The sequence below is a fragment of the Pteropus vampyrus genome, unplaced genomic scaffold, assembly GCF_000151845.1.
Source record: "Pteropus vampyrus isolate Shadow unplaced genomic scaffold, Pvam_2.0 Scaffold44, whole genome shotgun sequence".
Taxonomy (NCBI): Eukaryota; Metazoa; Chordata; class Mammalia; order Chiroptera; family Pteropodidae; genus Pteropus; species Pteropus vampyrus.
This window is the reverse complement of record NW_011888825.1, coordinates 2,074,705-2,097,031: the sequence shown is the minus strand read 5'-3', so window position 1 is coordinate 2,097,031 and position 22,327 is coordinate 2,074,705. Positions and strand designations below refer to the sequence as shown.

General features: G+C 42.2%; 2 protein-coding genes across 2 annotated transcripts in view; one reads left to right on the top strand and one right to left on the bottom strand.

Annotated features, from left to right (window-relative positions):
* The window catches only part of GLP2R (glucagon like peptide 2 receptor), a 56,023-nt gene extending 43,427 nt beyond the window's left edge, over positions 1 to 12,596 (bottom strand). The window contains exons 1-4 of the mRNA XM_011359123.1: positions 12,408 to 12,596; positions 5,693 to 5,780; positions 3,570 to 3,674; positions 1,628 to 1,636 (exon numbers count right to left, since the gene is read on the bottom strand). Of these exons, the coding sequence (XP_011357425.1) occupies positions 1,628 to 1,636; positions 3,570 to 3,674; positions 5,693 to 5,780; positions 12,408 to 12,596 (391 nt within the window). The remainder of the gene's footprint in view (positions 1 to 1,627; positions 1,637 to 3,569; positions 3,675 to 5,692; positions 5,781 to 12,407) is intronic.
* Positions 12,597 to 15,647: 3,051 nt separating this feature from the next.
* Positions 15,648 to 22,327, top strand: part of GSG1L2 (GSG1 like 2) — a 13,234-nt gene continuing 6,554 nt past the window's right edge. Inside the window, exon 1 of the mRNA XM_023530025.1 lies at positions 15,648 to 15,954. Within this exon, the coding sequence (XP_023385793.1) occupies positions 15,648 to 15,954 (307 nt within the window). The remainder of the gene's footprint in view (positions 15,955 to 22,327) is intronic.

Genomic DNA, 22,327 nt, shown 5'->3' with positions numbered 1-22,327 from the left:
AAACCTGCTCCACCCACATATTTTCCTGCCTCAGGTGATGGCAAACCTTTCTTTTCAGTTTTCTGGCCCCAAACCTTAGAGTCATCCTTGTTTTCTTTCTTTCTCATACTCTTCATCAGGTCCATCATCTAATCCTATCATCTCTACTTTCAAATATATTCAGACACTGCTTTTTCAGCTCCTTCTACCACCCTAACTGGAACCACCATTATCTCTCACCTAGATTATCGTGAACGCCTCCAATACTCATGCCCCTTATGGTCTACAGTTAACCGAGCAGTCGGTCACATTATGTCATGCCTCACCACAAATCATCCAAGGGCTCTCTGAAAACAAGTCAGAGTCCTTACGGCCTCCTACAAAGCCCAGAAAGGTCTTCCCTGATGCTCTCTGACCTAATCTCCGATTGCTCCTCTTCTCCCTTCACTCTAGCCACACTGACCTCCTTGCTCTGTGTAGAACACACCAGACATGCTCCCCAAATATTGCACAATTTGCACGCATTGTCTCCTTTCCTGCTGAACACTCTTCTCCTATTGGCTAAATTCCTTACTTCCTTTAAGTTTTCATGAACACATCGCCTTGTCATGAAGCCTGATCTCTCAATTTACAATCACAACTCACTCCTCTCACTCCAACCTTCCCTTCCCTCTTCCACCACTTTGTTTAAAGTGTATCATATTCAAACACACTCTTACTTATTTATGATGTTTCTTGTTTATTGTCTGTCTCTGCTGCGATAATGTGAGCCCCACAAGGAGAGGAATTTTATTCTGTTTTGGTCACTAATATATTCTAAGCACTTAAAACAGTGCCTGGCACACAGTAGGTGTTCAATAAATATTTGCTGACTAAATGAATGACAGTAATGTCCCTTGATACTTGTGTTCTCCGCACCAGCCATAATTCTCTGTGCTGGGAATGCAAAGATGAAGGAGGCACACCTCCAAGTCTAGCAGGAGGAAGAGATGTGCAAATAAAAGTGTCATAAGATGTTGTAAATGCTAAGGTAGAATACTGACTGCACAGATACCTAAGAGGTCTCAGAATGGCAAGAGACCATTGTGCTTGTGAGGAGTAGTCTGAGAAATTTTCTAAAGGAATTAAAGTTTCAAGCTGAGTATTTAAATTGAGTTTATAGACAGAAAGTCTGGGCAAAGGCACTGGGTGGGAATGGCTGGGCAGGTGTAGAAGCCTGCCCAGCCATTCCCGCCCAGTTGTTAATTTGGCTGAAGTGCAGGTGAGAGAAAATGCTAGAGAGGTCAGCAGGGCCAGGTGATGGAAGGTCTTGAGCACCATTCAGAGGTGTTGGTGATGCGCCAAATTAATTCAATGTGCATTTTTGAAAGCTTTGTGGTGGGGGTGGGTGGAAGGGGGCTAGTCCTGAGGTGGGGGACCAGTAAGGAGACAGGGGAGCAAAGGCTGAGAGCAATGATGAGCATTGAAGGGATACAGGGGAAGCGGTGCAGGGGTCTTGGCTACCAACTAGACGAGGAGTGAATGTGAGTGGGGCCAGGTGGAAAGTGAAAATGTTTTCTTCTCTGTTTCTCAGTTCTCACTTCGCCTGATGATAAATCTTGACTGTTCTACCTACAATATTTTTTAACTCTTTCTTCTTCTCTCTAACCTGTTGCCTCTACTTAAATCCACATCTTCATCCTCTTTTTCTGGACCACTATGGTAGCTTCCAAACTTGCCTCCCTGATGCTCCTCCATGCCTCATTCCAACAGCCACAGGCTACCAACGTATTCCACCAACACCGCAAATTTTATTACATCCTTCTCATGCCTCAACACCTTCAGAAGCTCCATGTAATCTTTTTCTAAAGAGGAAAGTTTAAAACTTTTAGCATAATATACAATTTTCCGAACAATCGGGCCCCAGCCCCATTGGGTTTATATGTCATCACAGCCTGTGTCCACCATTATATATGCTCTCTTCTCATGTTATAATGCTCCTTCCTCTAAAAGAATCTCATGAGAATGCTTCCCCATCTCTTCTCTACTGTTTCTGCATTTCCCTTTCACTGCAGGGACCCATTTGGATTCTAAAGATATAATGCATAGAAGGTTGAGTGGAAAAGCAACCTCTCATGTTTTACATTCTAGGAGCCTAGAACCCACCCATTTTTTGAAAAGCCTTATCTTCACTTCCTTGTCAGTTTGGATTTTCAATCACTTTTTCCTCTAACATGAAATGTATTATTTATTTTTAGCTCTTAGGAAGGAATAGGTAGTTGATGGAGCTGGGCAGTGGTGGCCTATTCCATGTGCCCTTGAGGAGTCCACAGACATTTGGGGTCTTAAAGACCTGAAGGAATTCAAGGGGCTCAAACTCGGTCTCGGCCTCAGCTCCCATTTACAAAACACCTACTGTGCGGCTGTCTTGGTGCATGCCTTCTCTTTATTCCTCAAGCTGACCTTAAAAGTTGGCCATTATTCACTTTACTTTACAGATAAGAAAATGACAGCTCAGAGGGCTCTGGCAACTTGCCAAAAGTCTAAGGGACAGGATCTAACCTCAAGGCTCCTGATTTTGTGTCCAGTGCTCTTTCCTCCTCACCGAGCCGACCCCTCAGATCCAGCAAGCTGTCTAGTATCTTCTCTTCCACCTTCCCTTGAACTTCACACCCTCATGTCTCCTGGGCTGATTCCAACTGGATCTCACCAGAGGACAGTCTCCTAAAATACGTCACTATCTCTCCCATTCACAAATGCATTTTCCTTTGAGACTCTCTCATTGCACTAGAGGCCTCAAAAAATTAAAATCAAATTTTAACTGATGTGACCATTTCTTGAGGCCTAAAATTAAATACAAAATATCACCATCTCACCTGTTCAGAAACCCATTCTTACTTTGTTTGGCCTGGAACTTTGTAAATACTTGTATTTCTTGAGAATAATCTTACCTGTTCTTAGATTTGTCCATGGACTTTGGTCAAAGGCAATAGAGTTCTAACCAATAATTGTTTCTCTTCTTTTCCAGTAAAACAACCAATAGGCTGAGTTGCAGATAGAGGGTAGGATATTATCCTGAAGTCCTAAATGATAGCCATTTCCTTTAAGCAGGATCAAGGCAAAGTGAGTGATTAAACTCTCCATTCAATACTTTTGGGGCTTAAAAACACAGTTCAATAGAACCTCCTTCCAATGCTATTGCAAGGTAGTTTGGACATTCTTCCTCTTTATCTGACAAGCCGAAGTTGCATGGATTTGAATGTCCTAATCTTTGTCCCCCACCTCTTTCTCTTCTCCATGACGGTAATAATTCTTACCCTCATTGCAGCAAGTTCTGTGGAAGCCAAGCCTGGACTCTACCATCTTCAAAGAAAAGAGGACTTTTATATTAATGGAACATCCAGGCACAGAGGAATTGCAGGAAGACAATTAGGAAATCAAAGAGAAGAAACATGTATTACTGACAGCTTAGAAGGAGACTTTTTGTGGGAGAAGAAGACAAGAAAAGCTCTTAGTAGGAGCCCTTTCGCTAACTGCTCTTTGGCTGGGCTACCCAGGATGGACCAGCCTTTAAAGAAACTGTCAAAAATCAGTCAGATGAAACTTATTACCTTCACGCCACCAAGGTAAGTACGAAGGGCAGGGAACGGAGATATTTCCTGGAGAGGAATGAGGCCAGCACACATACTGATCAAAGGTCCCGTTACAAAATATGCCTGCAGAGAGAAGAGGGGCCGAATGAACAGCACTTTTGGAGCACCAAGTCTACTGATGGAGGCACAGGCTCCAGGAGCCCAGGACCTGCCTTCCTAGCATTGGAGGCTGGAGTAACCTGCACAGGGACCAGAATGGGCATCCCGCTCTCCAGACGGGTTCAGGATGAGGAACAATATGGGGAGGACAGGAATGCTTAATCCATCCCCAAGCACTGTGCTTTCGTCTACCCAACTTGATCTCTGGCGGTGGCATAGTTAATTGTGTCAATGTACTTGTCACATCAATTTTGGTTTACTTTACAGGAACTGAACTTTCACAGAAACTCAGGGTTAGGAGAACACTTGGAGGTTCAACAAGTGCCTTATGTGCCGTAATTAACTAAATAATCGTCAAACCATTGATTAGATCCTGGAACACCTTTACTGTGAAATGTGCAAAATGACTAGTGGATATAAAAGCATCTGTAGAATTGAGGTTCTTAGTCACATGTACCTCACACAAGTACTACCAAGTAATATTTCTCTGTTTGAATACTAATCCGATGATTATTATGAAATATTTGGGCAATATCTAGATCAGGGAATGATGTACACAATAGTGCTTGGTGATGAGAAACTATAAACATAAGTCCCAGCTTTATAGGCCTCTCAGAATCAAATGAAGGGGTTTCAGGCTGGATTCCAAATGTCCATATGGCAGGTTCCTCACTACTGGGAACCAAGCATCATTCCCCACCATCTGCTCCCTATTACGTAAGAACTCAGAGTGAACAGGTTACTTGCATCAGGACCCTACAAATGCAGATCTACTAGGTAACATACTGGCTTGGGGCACCTTGTAGACCTGGCTGCCAGGGGTCAGCACCTGGTTGGTCTGTGTGAGGATGTGCTCACCTAGTTCCAGATAATGAAGACCTGGCCTACTTTGACCTTACAAGGCAGGAGTCCCCCAAATGGGAGGTAGTTCTTGTAACAGATCAAGCCTTGATTGCTGCCTGCCTGGGCTGAAGGAATAGTTACAGGAAGAAGGGTATGGCTTGAAAACTGTCACTGTCTTGGGGCCAGGAAAAGGAGGAGAGAGTTTATAGTGTCCTGTCAACCTCCAACCTCCTGAATAAAGGGATCTGAAAGAAGCAGAGAGAACAAGGAGGGGGAAGCTTTCATCCACAGTCCCCAGTGCTCAGAGGCAATGAGCCAATGCTCCATATTCTTCTTTAATTTTTTTAAAAAGGATCTGGATGCACCCAAAGAGTCAACATGTGGGTAGGAGAGGCCATACAAATTTGCTAGAACGGTCTAAACTTAGTGTAGACCTTGGTAAATGTTATGACTCAGCTTCAATTAACATCGTTAATTGGAAGCTGGGAACCACCCCAACCCCTCACCTGCCTCCATCCCCTCAGCTCACCATGCGCTCAATAGATTCTAGGTTAATCTATGACAATTGTTCATGTCATATGACTAGGTGGTGAATGTGCTGTGACAGATGGCTTTAATCAAAGATGACTACATGTACATGTATCCCATCTCACAGGCTCTTTTACAATGGAGGGGTCTATCCTCCCCAGCTCTTGACCTGAGTAGGCCTTTGTAACTGTTTTGCTCAAATGAACATGGCAGAAGTGACTTCTGAGGCTAGGTCATAAAAAGGAACCTGGCATCTAGTCATGCTTGCCCTTGGAACTCAGCCGGGGTGCCGGGAGGAAGCCCCGGCCATATGAAGAGGCCATGTGGAAGTTTTCTGGACAATAGTCCCAGCTCAACTCTCAGCTGAGAGCCAGCATCAACCAGCAAACATAGGTATAAACAGCCCTTCAGGTGATTTCATTTCACAGCCTTTAAGTCTTCCAACTAAACTCTAGACATTGTAGAACAGAGACAAGCCATCCCCAATGTGCTCTGTCTAAATTCCTGACCCACAGAAACCATGAGAAATAATAAATAATTATTATTGTTTTGAGCCATTAAGCTTGGGGCTATTTGTTACACAGCCATAGACAACTAATATATGTGCTTACCAGAAGGTTCCTTGAGTAAATCTCTTAGGCATTTCTCTTTGTACTGAGCCCACTTCCGAGTTGTCTCCTCAAGGAGAGATCCTGTAACCTGAGCAGAAAAAAACTATGTTGGCCCCCAAGTTAGCTGCGAGCACATATCATGATTCTCAAACTTTTTAACTGAAGTGTCCATGATGGCCTACACCAAAAAAAAAAAAACAAAAAAAAACAGAATTTCTTTGGCATCTTATGTTCTATTTAAAAGACACATATAGATTTTTTATTTACTCTACAATTTAATCATATTGATTTTAATGCAAATATGAAAGTTTTTTTTTTTTTTTACAAAATCTTCGAGTGAGGTTGACATTTCAAGAGGATGCAATATGCTCGTCCTGAAGTTTCACACCCAAACAGATGAATAGTTGCATGCTTCTAAGACTATGTGAATCTCAAAGAGGAGCGCACATGACGAGGGCTCAATCATTGGTCAGAGAAGGTCCAGAGGAGTTGCAGGAGCGTGCACCATCCCGCCCAGGTGGCTGTGGGTCAGAGTTGAAGATATTCAGCAAACAGATGTTCTGCTATTGCACTGAGGCTTTGGGAATTTTTTCTTTCTGACATTAACTATTCCATCCCACAGAACCTTGGGTATACAGCACATACTTTTTGGGCTTTCCAGATAATTGAGTTGTCTGACAACTTCTAATTATATATCTAATACCACTTTTTTGGCTTTAAAGGGACTTTTTTTTCTTCAATTTACTCATCTGTATTGAGCACCTATAGTGTGCCAGGCTTTGCATTAGGGAGGAATTGAAGGGGATACAAAAATGAGCAAGACACATTCTCTTCCCTAAAGGACTTTAAATCTGCTAAAAATAAGGCAATTACAATTGACCCTTGAACAGTGTGGGAGTTAGGGATGCTGATATCTTCCCACAGTCAAAAATCCACATATAACTTTTGACTCCTCAAAAACTTAGCTTTCCTCCAGCATATATGAAGGATTGGTTTCAGGACATCCTGCAGATATCAAACTGTGGATGTTCAAGTCCTCTATGTAAAATTGCATAGATCAATGCATGCAGTTGGCACTTAGGTGGATGCCCAACTATGAATCAAAACAATACAAGTATTTATTGAAAAAAAAATTTACGTGTAAGTGGACTTACGCAGTTCAAACCCACGTTGTTCAAGGGTTAACTGTATATAGTTGGCTGGTAAACAAAGTCAAGTGACATTCTTACCCTATCATTCTCTGCTTCCAAACAAGCTCTTCCCCTAGTATGGGCACCATTGTCCTCTCAGTCACAAAGTAGAAAACAGGAGTTAACCTCGACTCTTCTCCTTCACCCCCACATCTATCTGAGTGCCAGATTCTGTCCTCCTAGATTTCACTCCTGTCCAACTTTGCCTCCCATTTCCTCCACCTCTGGTCTGGTGCCACCAACCCCCTCTATACTGTTTCATAGTGGTAAGTCCACAGGGCAGACTGAGCACAGGGCTCTTCTGCCTAAGACTTCCCCCCATGGCCTTGTCAACTCAACATTTAATGTCTCAGCCACCCCATCTCAAGTCTCTCAACCTTAGTTGTGCTCGTTCATGACTTCACATCCTTGCTCTTCCCACTGGTACTCCCTTCCACCCCACGTCTTCACCTGGCTCATTCTCTGTTCATATCTTAAGGCTCAAGCCTAATGACCTCTGTCATACTGGACCACTTCTCTCACTGAAATCTTGAGCTAGTAACCCTTCTCCTCAGTGCCCTGTGACACTACACACAACTTATTCGTAAGGCCTATCACATTGTACTATCTTCAGTGGATCACCTGTCCCTCTCCCTCATTACCCTATACCTTCCTTGGGACCTGAGATAGGCCTTTCATCCGAATACTGTCCCCTAGCACAGAGCCAAAAGTATTGTCCCCATTCTCCCTCATTTTCCAGCTAAAAAAACCACAGGCACAGTTGTAGGTGGAGTAGGGGGAAGGGGACATGAACATGAGAGAGGTTAAATATGAGATCTGGGCTAATTTGTCTCTTCTCACAAGGGGTAGCAAACTCAAATACTTTCTTGGGCCGGGTAGTTAAACTGAAAGAATGAAGTAGGACAGGTATAACAACAGAAGGTGGAAGAGCCTATTGTAAATTAGGGAGATGCTCCGCTGAAAGGTATTCACACACACACACACACACACACACACACACACACACACACACACAAGGGGGGGCCAAAAGCAAAACAAAACAAACAAAATCTATGAGCTTAATGGGTAGTCTGAGTAATTAGTCCAATCTACCCTCCCTCTTCTCTGCCCAGCATGCCCCACTTCCCAATACTATCGCATTCGTGATGGGGTGTGTGAGTATTTCCTCTGCATTTTTTCCCAAAGAATTGCACAGTCAATTTTTTGAAGAAAAATTAGTATGGTCATCATTAGACTAGAGGGTCCCAAACTTTCTCAATTCATGGTGACTATAGTGTCTCAATAATTATTCCCCAGCAATGCTAAGCCAAAGGAAATATCTAGAATCCCATTTATTAACTAGGTAGGTCCAAACAACTTAATAAATATTTATGTTCTAGCAACTTAGCACCTACTGGAGATTGCACAACTTCTCAAACCTATGACTCATATTGGATGCCACCACCTTCGTTCCCATTGATTTTTGTTTGGTACTTGCTTTTTATCATGACAACTGCAGAAAATCCAGTTTTGCAAAAATATGACATCATTGAAAGAAATGAAGTATGACATAATGTTGAAACTGTGAACTACCTTGAGCTAGTAATTTGCACAGCATCTGGCAGATGTCATGGATTACTGCTTCCCTAGAAAAATTAAAATATCTTACAGCACCCCTGTGACTTCACAGCAATGTCCTGGGGCACCTTAGCATACCACTTGGGAACCATGGGATTAACCGGTAAATAATAATGATGATAATGATGACAAAATAATTGACGTTTATCCTTTGGTTTCAGTTTCCAATGGGTTTTAAATCTCCATTAATAGTATATCTCTCTGAGTTATGGCCCAAGAGGCAAGATGCAAGTTTATTAACACATTAGGATGTTTAAAGAAATAAATATCCTAATGGGACCATAAATGACTCTATTGTTTTTAGAAATTCAACAGATAAGTTGATAAACAAATTACAAGCTTCCAGAATCCTCCAAGTCACAAAAGTAAGACCTTTTCTTGGATAAAGTGCCATGTGTGTTCTTGGGTACCTCACTAAGGCACTTTCCTGGCTGAGGAAGAGACAATAGAATTCATTGTTTTTGTGAGCTGTCCCTGCACTAACATTCTCCTATCTCCCTGCTCTTTGGCATGACTAATGGCCATGGTCAAAAGCGAAAATTAAAAACAAACAAACTAACAAACTAACTAACTAACTAACTAACTAAGAAATACTGAATTTGGTTAGTCTACGAGAGCCAGACAAACTCAGACTCTTTTTCCAGATACTTGTCCTAAAGACACCAAAAACTCAGGAGGCAAATCCAAGTCCGAACACAGCCAGATCCAAACACAGTACTGAGGAAAGGAGATACATGAGTAGGTGTTTTCTAACTGAAAAAGTCCAGTGCAATCTTGATTCTTTTTTCCCTTGCTTAGGTAACCAGCATCAATGACTAACTTGGCTGCAAAGGAATTAAGAAAAAGAGGGAAAAAAGCCTCTATTGACTTGCTTTAAATAAATCTTCTAATGTTATTTGTTACAGAAGGAATACACTTAAGTATAAATAAAATTAAAATTACAGATAAGTAAAAAGGGGAGAAGATGAAACCACAATCTTATTACTCAGAAATTACCATCTCCTTCCAGACTCTTCTCTCTGTGCACATGTAGCCTTTTTCTTTCTTTCTTTCTTTTTTTATTTTAAGCAAAATGGAAATCATATTTTCTTAGCCTCTTTTTCACTGGAAAATATATTTCCATTTCAGGAACTATTCTTTTAAAACACCATTTTAACAGCTACATAATTTTCTATGGATGAATGCGATATCATTTATTTTTAAATCCCTTAGTTTGGGAAATTTATGTTGTTTTAGATGTTAGATCATATAAATGACGTCGTAATGAAAATATTTATAAACATTTGAACACATCTTTATGAGGAGAAATTAATTCTTTAAACTGGAATTTCTAGGTCATAGAATATACATTTTTCAAAGGTTTGATAATGTACTGTCAAACATTTATCCTTGCCAAAAATTTTTTTAATTTAAAAATATATACCTCTTACAGGTTCATCGGCAATGTATGAAGGAGCCAGAAATTCACTTCTCGAACAGCCTTAGAGACTATATATTTTTTAATGCTAAAGCAACTCCTAATTAAATGAATTGGGTGGGGGCGGGGGGCAAGGGGAGTGAAGCAATAGCATTATTTCTCTGCTTGAATTTAGAAACAAAAGTCTCTCTGAGAATTTCTCATTTAGTGAATTTTATGAAGACTTCCTGCCAGAAAACATACCACAGTCATTTATAATCCATGCAGGGAAAGTGTCTATGAGCAAAATTCATCATGAAAGTCTACACAAAACCTTGTAATATAAACATTGGGAGAAAGAATATGGGATTTGAGACAGAACCAAGAGGAGGGTCATCAGGATTATAGAGATACACTGTAGGACAGACAGAGCGAAGAGGTTCTGAAAACAGACTGGGTGGCAGCAGGGAGAGGGCATGCTAACAAGCACATTATTGATTACAAAAATACCAGAACAAAAGGGCCAAGGTGTGGCCTTGCCAGCTTCATAAGCTGGCCTGAGGCACTGCAGATTCTTCTGTTTTAACATATAAATATTCACATGTCAACAGCTTCTAAGGAATGCTGGGGAATAAAGAATATGGTTCCTCAAATACCCTGCGGAGACCCAACGGCTCCACCGCTCACAAGCTACATGATTGCTGGTGATCATTTAACGCCTGTAAATCTTAATTTCTCCACCTGTAAAATGGGTTCAGTAATAATACTTTTCTCAGAGGCTTGTCGTACAGTTTAAGCAAGTTAATTTATGATAAAATGCAAAGTGCTGTGGCAGTGCGTGCGCCTAAAAGACCCTCAATACATGGTTGTGGATAGAAGGTGAACAAAACGGGACAATTAGCTGACTATATTCAGTTTAAATATGAGATAGAAAATTAAAGAAAGATGAGAGCCTGTGTCAACATTCCCAGCAACGGGCCTGCCACTAACAGGTTAAGTCCTGGGGTAGGAGGCAGGCCAGAGCCACCTGCCCCTCAGAAATGTACTGGTCACTCATCAGGAGGCTGCCACCATGGCAAGAATTCCCTGAAATCACTGATTGGACTCACATCTACAACCTGCTATGAGGACTCGAAGGCAGCCTCTGAGAGAATTTGGTTGCAGAAAATTTGTTAGGAGTTTTCTGTCTATTTGGTTCCAGGCTAGCGCCAAAGAAAGGCTGATAATGTGAATGCTTATGAAGTCTGGCACCCCAATTCTTAGGCTACAACCAGGGACTAATTCTGCCTGTGGATCAAAGGAAGAAGAGAACATTCTTCAAGGCACTTTCTTTACTCAGATGAATGGAGCTGGGGTTCCTTCACATCATTGCCCAGTATAAAACCTATGGAAACTTGAAAAGGGAAGGAGTAAAGGTAAAAATAAAACAACGTGCCAGACGCCCAACTAAAGAGAATGGTTACATACATTAGAATACACCCTTGAAGCCCTTAAACCTCCTGCTGTGGAGCTACATTTACTGATGTAGATAAGTGTTCAGCTTCTCCAAGACTCAGTTTATTTATCTGTAAAATGAGATTAACAGGAGAACTCCTCTCACAGGGTTGTTGAGAGCATGAAATGAGATCATAAAATGGCTCTCTCTCTCTCTCTCTATATATCTATATCTATATCTATATCTATATCTATATCTATATCTATATCTAGATATATATATATATATATCTGTATCTATATATATATATAGATATAGATATAGATATAGATATAGATATATAGATATATATATAGATATAGATATAGATATAGATATAGATATAGATATATATATAGAGAGAGAGAGCCATTATATATATATATATATATATATATATATATATATATATATATAAAAAATCTGGAAAGCATGAGACACAAAATGTGAATGAGAGTGATCACTGGGTGGTGGCATTACAGTGAGTTTGTATTTATACTTCTTTGGATTTTATAAGTTTACTTATTTAAACAATGAGCATCCTATATTTTTATAATAAGTAGGAAGAAAGAAAGAAAAGAAGGAAGGAAGGAAGGAGAAAGGAAGGAGGTGGGGAGAAAGGAAAGAAAAAAAAAAAGAACTATCCACTCAACCTAAATACTAAACGTGGGAAAATGATAAAAGCAGACAGGAGATATATGTAATGATTTTAAATGCTATTTACAGAGTTCACGCTGACATGGGAAAATGCTTATAATATGATGTAAAGGGGAAACCAGGATACAAGATGTTTTACGCATCATCATTTCGGCTATATAGAAAAATGCAGAGAAAAAGGATTTGAGAAAAATATGCCAGTATATTAACAGTGATTACTTCTGAATGCCAGGATTATAGATAACCATTACTGACTTAATACTGTTTTAAATTTTCCAAATTGCCTATAAGAAGCCTAAATTGCTTCTATAATCAGAAAATATGTACAACTAAAAATAACGATAATAATAACAACAACAATAATAATAAAACTGTTCTTACTTGCTTGATGGAAACCAGAAGCAGCAGAGCAAGGAAGGGCCTCGCAGGGGACGGGAGAGAGCACTTACTGCGGGAGGGGGAAGGACTGGCCTCCCAGGCAGCAGGGATAAGGGTGGGCAGCGCCTGGACCCCAGGCAACAGCCCCACGTTCCTTCTCCCAGGCCCTGCCCGGCTCGGTTCCAGCCTCATCTTCCTCGCTGTACTTTCACAAGAGCGGGCACATTTGTCTACCAGTCCAAGATGTACCACAGGCAGCCTCCTCTTGCATTCCTCTTATACAGCGAGGAAATGTTTGCACGAATCCTCTCCACACCACGCCAAGAGCGTCTGGACCAGTCTAGACCAATCTACTGAATCTCCAAAGTTTCTCATCAGCAGTGGCTCAGCCCCCACCCTGACCGCCCCCCCCCAAAGGCAGGGAGATTTTTCCCAGACCTTCCCCAAGTCAGCTGTGTTTCCTGGGACGTCCTCGGCAGAAGCCAAGAAGAAAAAGCAAAGCAGTCAGTAGGTTCCAGCCCTGAGGCCCGGCTGAAGACACAAGACCAGGGTGCGACAGACTCGGGTTCCAGCTGCTGAGGAACAGCTGACTCTAGAGGTTGGGCCTGGAGCCAGTTCTGAGGTGGGTGTCTTCATGAGGTGAGGCATTTCTTCTAAGGCATTAAGATTGTCCACCCGGGCTGAACCCAGCCATCAAGGTTGTCCAGGCCTCCTCTGGTCCCTGTTTATGCCAAGACATCAAGAGAAACAGTTGCCCAGCCCAGGAGAGAACAGCTCTTGACCCAGCGTCTGAAGCAAAAGCCCAGTCAGTGACTCGAGCTCTGTCTACATAATAGCAAAACAACATGCTGAAAAGTCAAACATACATTCCTCTTCATTGCCCACTTGTTCTGAACCTGTTGTTCAGCCCACCTGGCAGATTCTTTTATGGAATTCATTATCCAGCACTTACTATCGTATTTGTACTTTCTCACCACAATTCACACTTACAAAAGCTTTTCACTCAACATCCTATTTCATTCATCCTCACAATAATACTGTGAGGGTGTGATTCTTTCTTCACTTGACTGCTGAAAAACCAAGTTCAGAGAGGGTAGGTTGTTTGCCTAAGGCCACACAGCAAGTAAATGACAGAGCCAAGATACTATCCCAGCTCTTCTGATCAGAGTCACCCTATCAGAGGTACTTGTAAGGTGCCATATCTTACCCTAACTCTCTAGATGAATTCCTTTTCTCTAGTAGTCCCATTGTTGTGCCTCTGAAAGTCTCTGTTTGGCCCTTCACAGCCCACCTCTCCCTGTCTGGCTTCCAGTACCCACTTCCAGATCTTCCCAGACTCCCGAACTGGAGGCTCAGGTAGAACTTACCCAGATTGGGTGAATGTAGATCAGTAAGGGATAAAAAGAATGTGTTCTCATTTTTTTCCCATTCGAGTTGAACCATAGGAGCTCATCTTGGTTAATTTATCTAACTGAATGAATTCTAAACAGTTTGAGAAAACCAGGTGAGTGTCACTTAGTAGAAATCCTTGGAAGTCATAGAAACTTCATGTGGCAAGATTTTGAACCATAGCAGTAAATGCTCGTAATGAACAAAGACCCCACAATGGACTCTTATAATGATGTGACCTCTACAATCAATGTGGTCATCTCGTTGGGACAGCAGAGAGCGAGATAAAGTGACATAGAGAAACGTGCCCAAGGGATGGGCTTCGATCCTTTTGACACGGCTGTAAAGCTATTCTCTAACAGCACATTTAATGCTATCTTCCAAGTTGCATGCTGGCAAAGAAAAGCTTGCTTGGTAAGAATATTCTATCTAATCTCTTTGAAGTTCTTCTCAAAAACATCCTTTTTCTGAAGGGACGGGGGTTGGGGCCACACACGGCTCCCCTATCTGTTGGATGGATGCCATCTAGTGATAAAACGTGGGAACTCTTTTTCCCAAATGCACACAGCTCATGGGCTGCTGACAGCACTGAACACAGTTCCCTGGCCTTCGCCAGTAGAAAAATACAGACGGAGTGAAATTAATCCAAATGGTATTGCCCTTTTCTCCTACCAGGCTTGTAGATTCTTAGTTATATCTGGAGGTCTTCAAGAGGTGTCTCATGTGTAATCAAGAACCTATATATTTCAGATGCCAGGTAGAATCTTCTGCTACTCTCTTGCCTTCACTGCTTCATCAGTGTCCTCTGCCCAAGAAGCAATTTAAGTATTTTCCATGTCGCCACTCCTTCAGTGCCCCTTGGCAAAGGCGTGAGTGATGTGCCAAGGGCTCTGCCTGCTAGCTTTTGAGGCCCCAGGATAGTGCTGAATTTTGCACCCTGCTCTGCACAGCACTCAGGCCCTGAAGCAGGCTGCCTGAACCTTGAGTCTCTCAGAGCCCCCAGAACAGGAAGTTGTCCTCGGCAGTCTCTTTCTGTAGAGCTGGGCAGGGAACAGGCCGTGCAGTCCTTGAGATTCCTTGAACCCAATGCTAAGGACTCTGCTCAATACTCAGAGACTCACCTGAACCACCCCTGATCTTCCGTCAGAAACCAACATCCTCCAATCAACAGCCAAAAGATGGAAACAAGCCAAGGGTCCATTAGATGAATGGATAAGCAAAATGTGGTACATCCACACGATGGGATCTTATTCAGCCTTTAGAAGGAAGGAAATTTCGACATGTGTAACCACAGATGAACTCTGAGGACATTATGCTAAGTGAAACAAACCAGTCACAAAGAGGCAAATTCCATTTATACCTGTAGGGATTAAAGTCATAGAAACAGAGAATAGAATGGTGGTTCCTAGGGGCTTGGAGAGGGGAAATGGGGTGTTAGTGTTGAATGGGGACTGTTTCAGTTTTGCAAGGTGAAAAGAGTTCTGGAGGTTGGTTGCACAATGTGAATGCACTTAACCGTGCACTTAAAAATGGTTAAGATGGTAAGTTTAATGTTATGTCTATTTCACCATAATTTAAAAATAAAAATAGAAAATCAATGCCCTCTTAAACATCTACATCCTGGGGAAGATTGTGATGAGAGTATGTCTCAGCTCTGTGCTTTCTCAGGCCACAGGTACTTGCATGGACAACACAGGCTGGAGTGCACCAATTCCCCGGGGCGTGGGGTGGGGGTGGGGGGGTGACAGAGATGGTAAGGATGCCAGATGGCAGGGCTGAGGAGGGTGGGTCCCATGACGAGGAAGGGGAGGAGGGGCCCGCTGCTCATCCTGACACTGCACACCTCATTCGGCCATGGACAGGGCCCAGCGGCAACGGGCCATGGCCCTCCTCCCGATCTGCCTCGCCCTCGCCTTCTCTCTCACCGCTGTGGGCAGCAGCCACTGGTGTGAGGGGACCCGGAGGGTGGCAAAGCCACTGTGCCAGGACCACCCAGGAGAACTGCACTGCCTTCTCTTTATCAGGAACAGCAGCAGCAGAAAGAGGGACCACCGGAGCCAGGCTGTCCAGTACATTTGGGAGACGGGGGATGACAAGTTCATCCAGCGCAGGTTTCACGTGGGGCTCTGGCAGTCCTGTGAGGAGAGCCTCAGCAGCACAGGTGAGCATGGCCTGCAGGTTCTGGGGGTGACAGGTGCAGGACGGTAGCCACTAGTAGGAGCTCTGGAGTCAGGCTGCCAGGGTTTGAATCCCAGCTCTGCTACTAACTGCCTTGTTTCCTTGAGCAAGTCCCTTCGCCTCTCTGAGCCTCAGTTTTCCCATCTATAAAATAGGAGCAATAGCAGTACTCTCTCTAGAGTTATTATAAAAATTAAATGACTAGATTCACATAAAGCGCTTGCAACAGTGCCTGACACAGTATCAGTATTTATTAAACATTAGCTTTTACCATTTGTTAGTGTCACCTAATCCCTGGAGAATTAAAGGCGGCCCCGCCCAACTTTAAACTGCATTCCTGAACTTTTAAGGGGTCTTGGAATGAACGGCTCTCTTAGAAAATAGACTTTTAACATTACTAACAGGAAAGGAACCCTTTTACAGAGTACTTACCAGAAGAAAAACCCTTAACAATTAGACCTTTATCTCAGGCAATCCTTGAAATAACCTAGCAAAGTAAATATTTCTTCAGTTTGCAATGAAGAAACTGAGGCTCAGAGAATTTCAAGTCATATAGCTGGCAAGCCCATTCCCTTTCCTACCATTTTACTCAGCCCCAATTCATCAACATCTTTTGAACTTCTATGGGTTTGACAGGATGGTAGTGAGGGAAAGAGTAAGGGAAGAAGAGAGAGAAAACAGAAAGGATGGGTGAATATTTGGAGCACATATTTCAGGAAAAAAGTGCTTTATCTCATAAAGAAATGAGGAGGAAGGAATTGGATTCCTCAGATTTAGGCAGCCTGGTTGCAAACTCAAGCCCATGCTCAGAGCTAGGATGTTCTTTCTTTCTGCTGGAAAAGCGCACCCTCAAGATGGAAAGGAGAGGACCCCTCCCCATCACCATTTCTCTCTTGACCTTAGGCATATTACATTAAACTCTTGAATTCCTTTTTGCTTTTCCTGGAGTTTCTAATTGCCTTTTCTTTCCTCATATTCATATCATTAGTTATTTATTTCTGAGTTCTAATAAAAGGCAACAAGAAGGAACCCTCTGAGATGCTGTGTGCTCCTCCCCATCTCTGCTCCAATGGTCATTGCAGAGAGGCAGTGCCAAGCCTTTCCCTCTCATGTGTCCGGGTCAGTGTCCGTGGCCTCTGCTTTAAGCATGGTGCAGACACTGCAGAAGTACCTGGAGCTAAGGTTTCTGGAGGACCTTCTCACCCCTCACCTCTAAGGAGTGCACTTTCTTCCTATAAGTCCACTCTCTCTACCCTCATGGACAGACACAGGAGGCTCATGACCTCTTGGAAAATCCCCAAGACAATTTCAGATTTTTTGGTTTGGAAAATATGGTCACCACATTCATAGGCAAATTGCTTGGGAATTTCCACTCCCTTTCCAGGTCTCCACCTGAGAACTGCTGATTTCTATTTCCACAGCTACATTTAAGCATCACACCAGTTATCAAATGTTGGTGTGCATCACACCCACCCAGGGAGTTTTTAAAATTCCATGTGTCCAGCCTTGGAGATTCTGATCGAACTGGTCTGGGATGGGGTCTAAAAATCTGCATCCTTTTTTAAAAAGTATTTAGCCAAGGTTGTATTTACACATAGACAAGATATCGAATCATTTTGAACAGCTTATAAAAAAAACTAACAGTCCCCTTCTCCTTCCTTCTCCGGCACCTAGTCCCATGCTTCAGGGAGATCACTTTTAGCTAAGTTGTTTCTTCCAGTATTTGCCTCTGTTTCCAAAAATATGTTGACATTTCTGTCTTCATGTCAACATATTTTTTGGAAACTAAGGAGTGATTCATGTTAGACATTATCTATTGACTTCTTTTTACAATAGATAAGGATACATTTCTCTCACACTATATCTCACATCTGCTCTGCCGTCCTCTTAATATAATTATCTTGCTGTTTTATTTAAATCAATAAGCCAATAATTTATTTAGAATATATAAATATTGTTCATCACAGAATCAAGGAGGTGCTATCATTACATTAAATTTTTTTGATTTCCTGGAATTTCTAATTGCCGTTGCTTTTCCCATCCTCAAAACATTGTTTTTTATTCCTCTCAGCTCTTTTCTATCTATGTTACTATCTATATTTCTATCTATATTACTGATAAGCTCCTCCATGCCCCAGAGTATAACAAAGCCCCTTGGAAAGAGGGAACTCAGAGCAGTATAGAATGAATTTATTAAAAACCATATCCATGTCAGCCACAGGACCAGGAGAGTGAAGAATACAAAGAAGAGTGAGCCACAATGATGAGCACTGAGATCAAACTAAAACAGGGAAGAATATGATAATGATTATAACAAAGACATACATAGGATATGGGAATGGAAAGAAAGAAGAGGTTATTTATAGCTCTGGGCATGGGAAAGTCTTTGGAAAGGAGGTGGCCACAGTACAGGCCTCAAAGTAGGACTATGATTATAATAGGTAGAGATTGGTCTATTATTGATCTATCTATTGGTCTGAGGGTATTCCAGGCAGACAGAACTGAGTGAGCAAAGGTCTAAGGTAGAACAGCTCAGGTGTTTGAATCAGAACACAAAGCAGGGGAGAGGGGGTAGCTTCACTCAGAAGAACTTAATTTACATGGCTTTTCAATGTCACCTGAGGCAGCTTCTCCTCCCCTACAACGTAAAGTCATGGTCACTCCAGGTCAAAGAACTGAATGGGACAACATTCTCTAGAACAAAGAAGGCTAACTGGAGAAAATCAGAAGCCTACTTGGGGAAAATGAGAAATGTTACTATTTGTAATTTCAGGGAGGTGAGGCCACAGTAGAACCTGAACTTAAAGACAAGAGTTAGAAAATTAGATGGATAAGAGCTGCTTCCCCAGTGACAAAGGGACAATCAGCATGGGCTAGATTTGAGGAAAGGATGGGACTGGAAACCTCACCTCTTAAGCAATAGTAAAGCTATCAAATTCGGGGAAGACCAGAAGCAGCTGCAAACTGTCTACCTGCATATGGTGTGCATCCCATATGTTCACACAAACACTATGCAGATAGATGATAAATTGTCCCTGGACTTTCTGATAAATTATTACTCATCTGGGTGGAGGTGGGGGAGGGGGCTTTCTCAGCCTAAAACAAGGCTGAAAGCACAGTTAAGGGGCTGTGTGAGGATCTTTCAAGTTCTTCCTCTAGGAGGAAGTTTCCTTGTGCTTTTGTCAACCCATGGAGGGTTTACTACACACACACCACCTTCTTCTCGTAGATCACACCACTGAACGTTTTTCACATATTGTCAGGAACACACATTGAAGTTGAAAAAGTGTTGATGTTCTCAGTGATTCATGGACAAAGCCAAGTAGAAATAAAGAATGTATTTCTTGACCCCTTTTTGATTTATGTGCATCTTATACACTTGATGTCAAACCAGAAAGAGATTTTAATAAGTGTCTTGCTGGGTTTTCTCAGAGATTACTCCACAGAGAAGTCTGTTGAGATAGTCTTTGTAAAGTTAAATATAAAGAATTTTGAAAGTCAAACAAATTTGGAAAATGGTGCCCATTACATTTTCTTCTTAGAAGTTCACAATGCACATTAGCACATTAAAATCTCTGAGAAGTTCCACAATAAAAAAAAATTCATTTACTATTACATATCCCAGCATTTCCTAAAATTAGTTGCCCATAGATAAAGTCTGTGAAGAATAAGAATTAATATTCTGCGAGACCAGCATTCAGTGAAACACTCTTTGGAAAAGGTTGATCTAGAAAAATAGACTCAATTGACAGATGGCTAAACTGAATTCTAGAGGCAGAAATGCCCCCTGTTGAAGACTGTACAGCTAAATAATGATAGAGCTAAACCTGAAACTCATATGTTTTAACTCTTAGCCCAGACTTTCCCTATTATTCCACAATAGCCAAAATTTAACTGAAGGGCAATTGTCTTATAATTGTCAATGAATGAGCTTGTGTTCTTCGATCTAAAAAACCTCTGCTCACACTTTTATATATTTCCTAATGTAATAAGATCATTCAAGTAAACCAGGGTCTCTAAATAGAGTCATAATTTTATTAAGAATGAGGAAAGGAGGACATGTCTGGAACAACTCCCTCCCTCCCACAAAGAGAAATATTATTACCTTCATGCGCTACAAGATACCCTTACAGCAAAAAGTTTAGAATTAAATTTTTACTAAATAATAACTAAAATAATAGCAAATGCATAAAGGAATAAAACAAAGGGTATACATCAGAGGTTGCAAATAAATGCCTACAAGAGGTGATAACAAAAGTGAATGAAGCAGAGCTACTCTTCAGTGCCAATGACCTTGAAACCTCATCCTCACCTAAAAGAGTTGGCCTCTTGCTCAGCTCCCCTTTATGGTCATGTGGGCTTGTAAACTCAATGTTGTCAGATCCTCTGATTTTTTTAAGGGAAGTAAGATATCTGGATTTCCATGTGAAATCCCCCAGTTTCTTGAAAACATTTCATAGGCCCAAGAAAGCATATGTGCAGCAGTATGTAGCTTGGGGCCTCCAGTTGGAGATTACTCTACACAAACGTCTATTATTTTGTCTAATTTATCACAATTGCCTGGGAGATTTGTAGGTAAGGGGCAGGTACCCAAAGAGTGCTTTAGAGAGAGGGTAAGGATGGGTGAGGGGAGGTAAGGGGGCCTGGCAGGAAGGTCTTCAGACTGGGGAGGATACCCCTAGGGCCCCACTCAATATTTTCCCTCTGAATCAGTTCCATCACCAACCGCACCAAGGAGCCTTTACGTAGAGTACTACTTCAGGGCAGCCCCTGCACAAGTCACCTCGAGCAGCTTTGCACATCCTTTCTAGTATCTAACGTGCCTTTAAAGGGAGACAGCACCTTTGATTTCATCCTCTGAAATCAAGATTTAAAATTAAAATTCCTGGTTGAGGCAGCGCTTAGACAAAACGTCCTTTTCCTTAGACAAATGAATTAGTCAACAAAATGTGTTGATTTCTGATTCTAGGCTGTTCTGCTAAACTCAAGAAGTTCAAGAACAGAGGCGCCTGGAAACCCCATAGAAAGTAGGGGGAATAAGTGGAGGCGGGGTGCCAGAGATAATCTCCAGGGGACTTGGACACCATTTCCTAGGCTGGCTGGCTACACCGCTTGGCTGGCCAACCACTGTCGAGCTATGTAGCACCAGCCGCTCTGGCTTCATGGGATTTATAAAGATTTTTGCTTTTAATCCTGTTGGCCTTATTCAAAAGGAGCACCATGTCTGAGGATTGGTATTAATCTAGGAGTCACTACTGTCTGACTCCTTTCACCCAGGCTAAACTCACTCTTCTAAGCCATTGTGAATCCTCTTCATCTCCTTGGCTAGCCGCCACTTTCTCTTTGCCCTGCCCCTGGCTCTATACCTGGCCTTCTCTTTCTTCCTGTGAGAAAAGGCAAGATAGACCCTTAGTCTTCCATTGCATTATGTAGAAAGACAGCAGGTGGTGATGTAGAAAAAGGTACTGTGTCTCAGGTGGGAAAACCCAGTTTCAATTCCTGTCTTTACCAACCTGTTTTAGCCTGGCCTCCAACTGTGCAAAATATGGATGTTTGTACTTGCCTCTATTAATAATTAGACACACAAACAAATGTAAGGCAGTTCACAAAATACTTTCACATTGGAGGACTTTTGTTATAACCATTTTGCAGATGAAGAAAGTGAGGCTCAGAGAGGTCAAGAAATTTCCTATGATGACTGACTGTGGCAGAACCAAGCGTAAGGGCCAGACTTTTTGAATTTGAACACCACATTCTGTCCTTGATATCCATCTGCTGCTGCTACTGCCAGTCTGACTCAGGGGGTTGTAGTAAGAATCTGATGAGATGACACGGAAAGAGAGCCGTATCAGCCTCACAGCGCTCTGGGAGAGTGCTGAGATTTCCCCAGTGCTATGGGGACCTCCCTGGTAGAACTGGGGGACTAGGACAAATTTTTGCCACTGTGATTATAATACTATTGCTGCAGCCAAAAATCAGAGAATCAATCAGGGAAAACATCCAACTGCACCAATCCCCAAAAGCTGTGAGGGCCCCTGCGGCTGAAGATTAGCAGTGAAGTCCCTGACTCTCCCCTCAACCCCAGGCAGTGCACATACCCTCCTTCAGGCCATTTGGTGTGGACAGTTATGTGACAGAGGAATTCCTGCTGTGCATGCAAGTCGGAAAGTATTCCAGCAGAGCAGTCCAACCATATGGCTGTATCATAAACCCAGACTTTGTTTCTCTTTTTCCTACAGCCCAGCAGAAGGGCAGTGCGAGAGTGTGAAGGAACGGGGCTCCAGGGAGCTTGTAGTTTTAGGAAAAGGAGCTGGAAAATCTTAAAGTTTATGGCCTTTAGGCATATACTGCCTAAA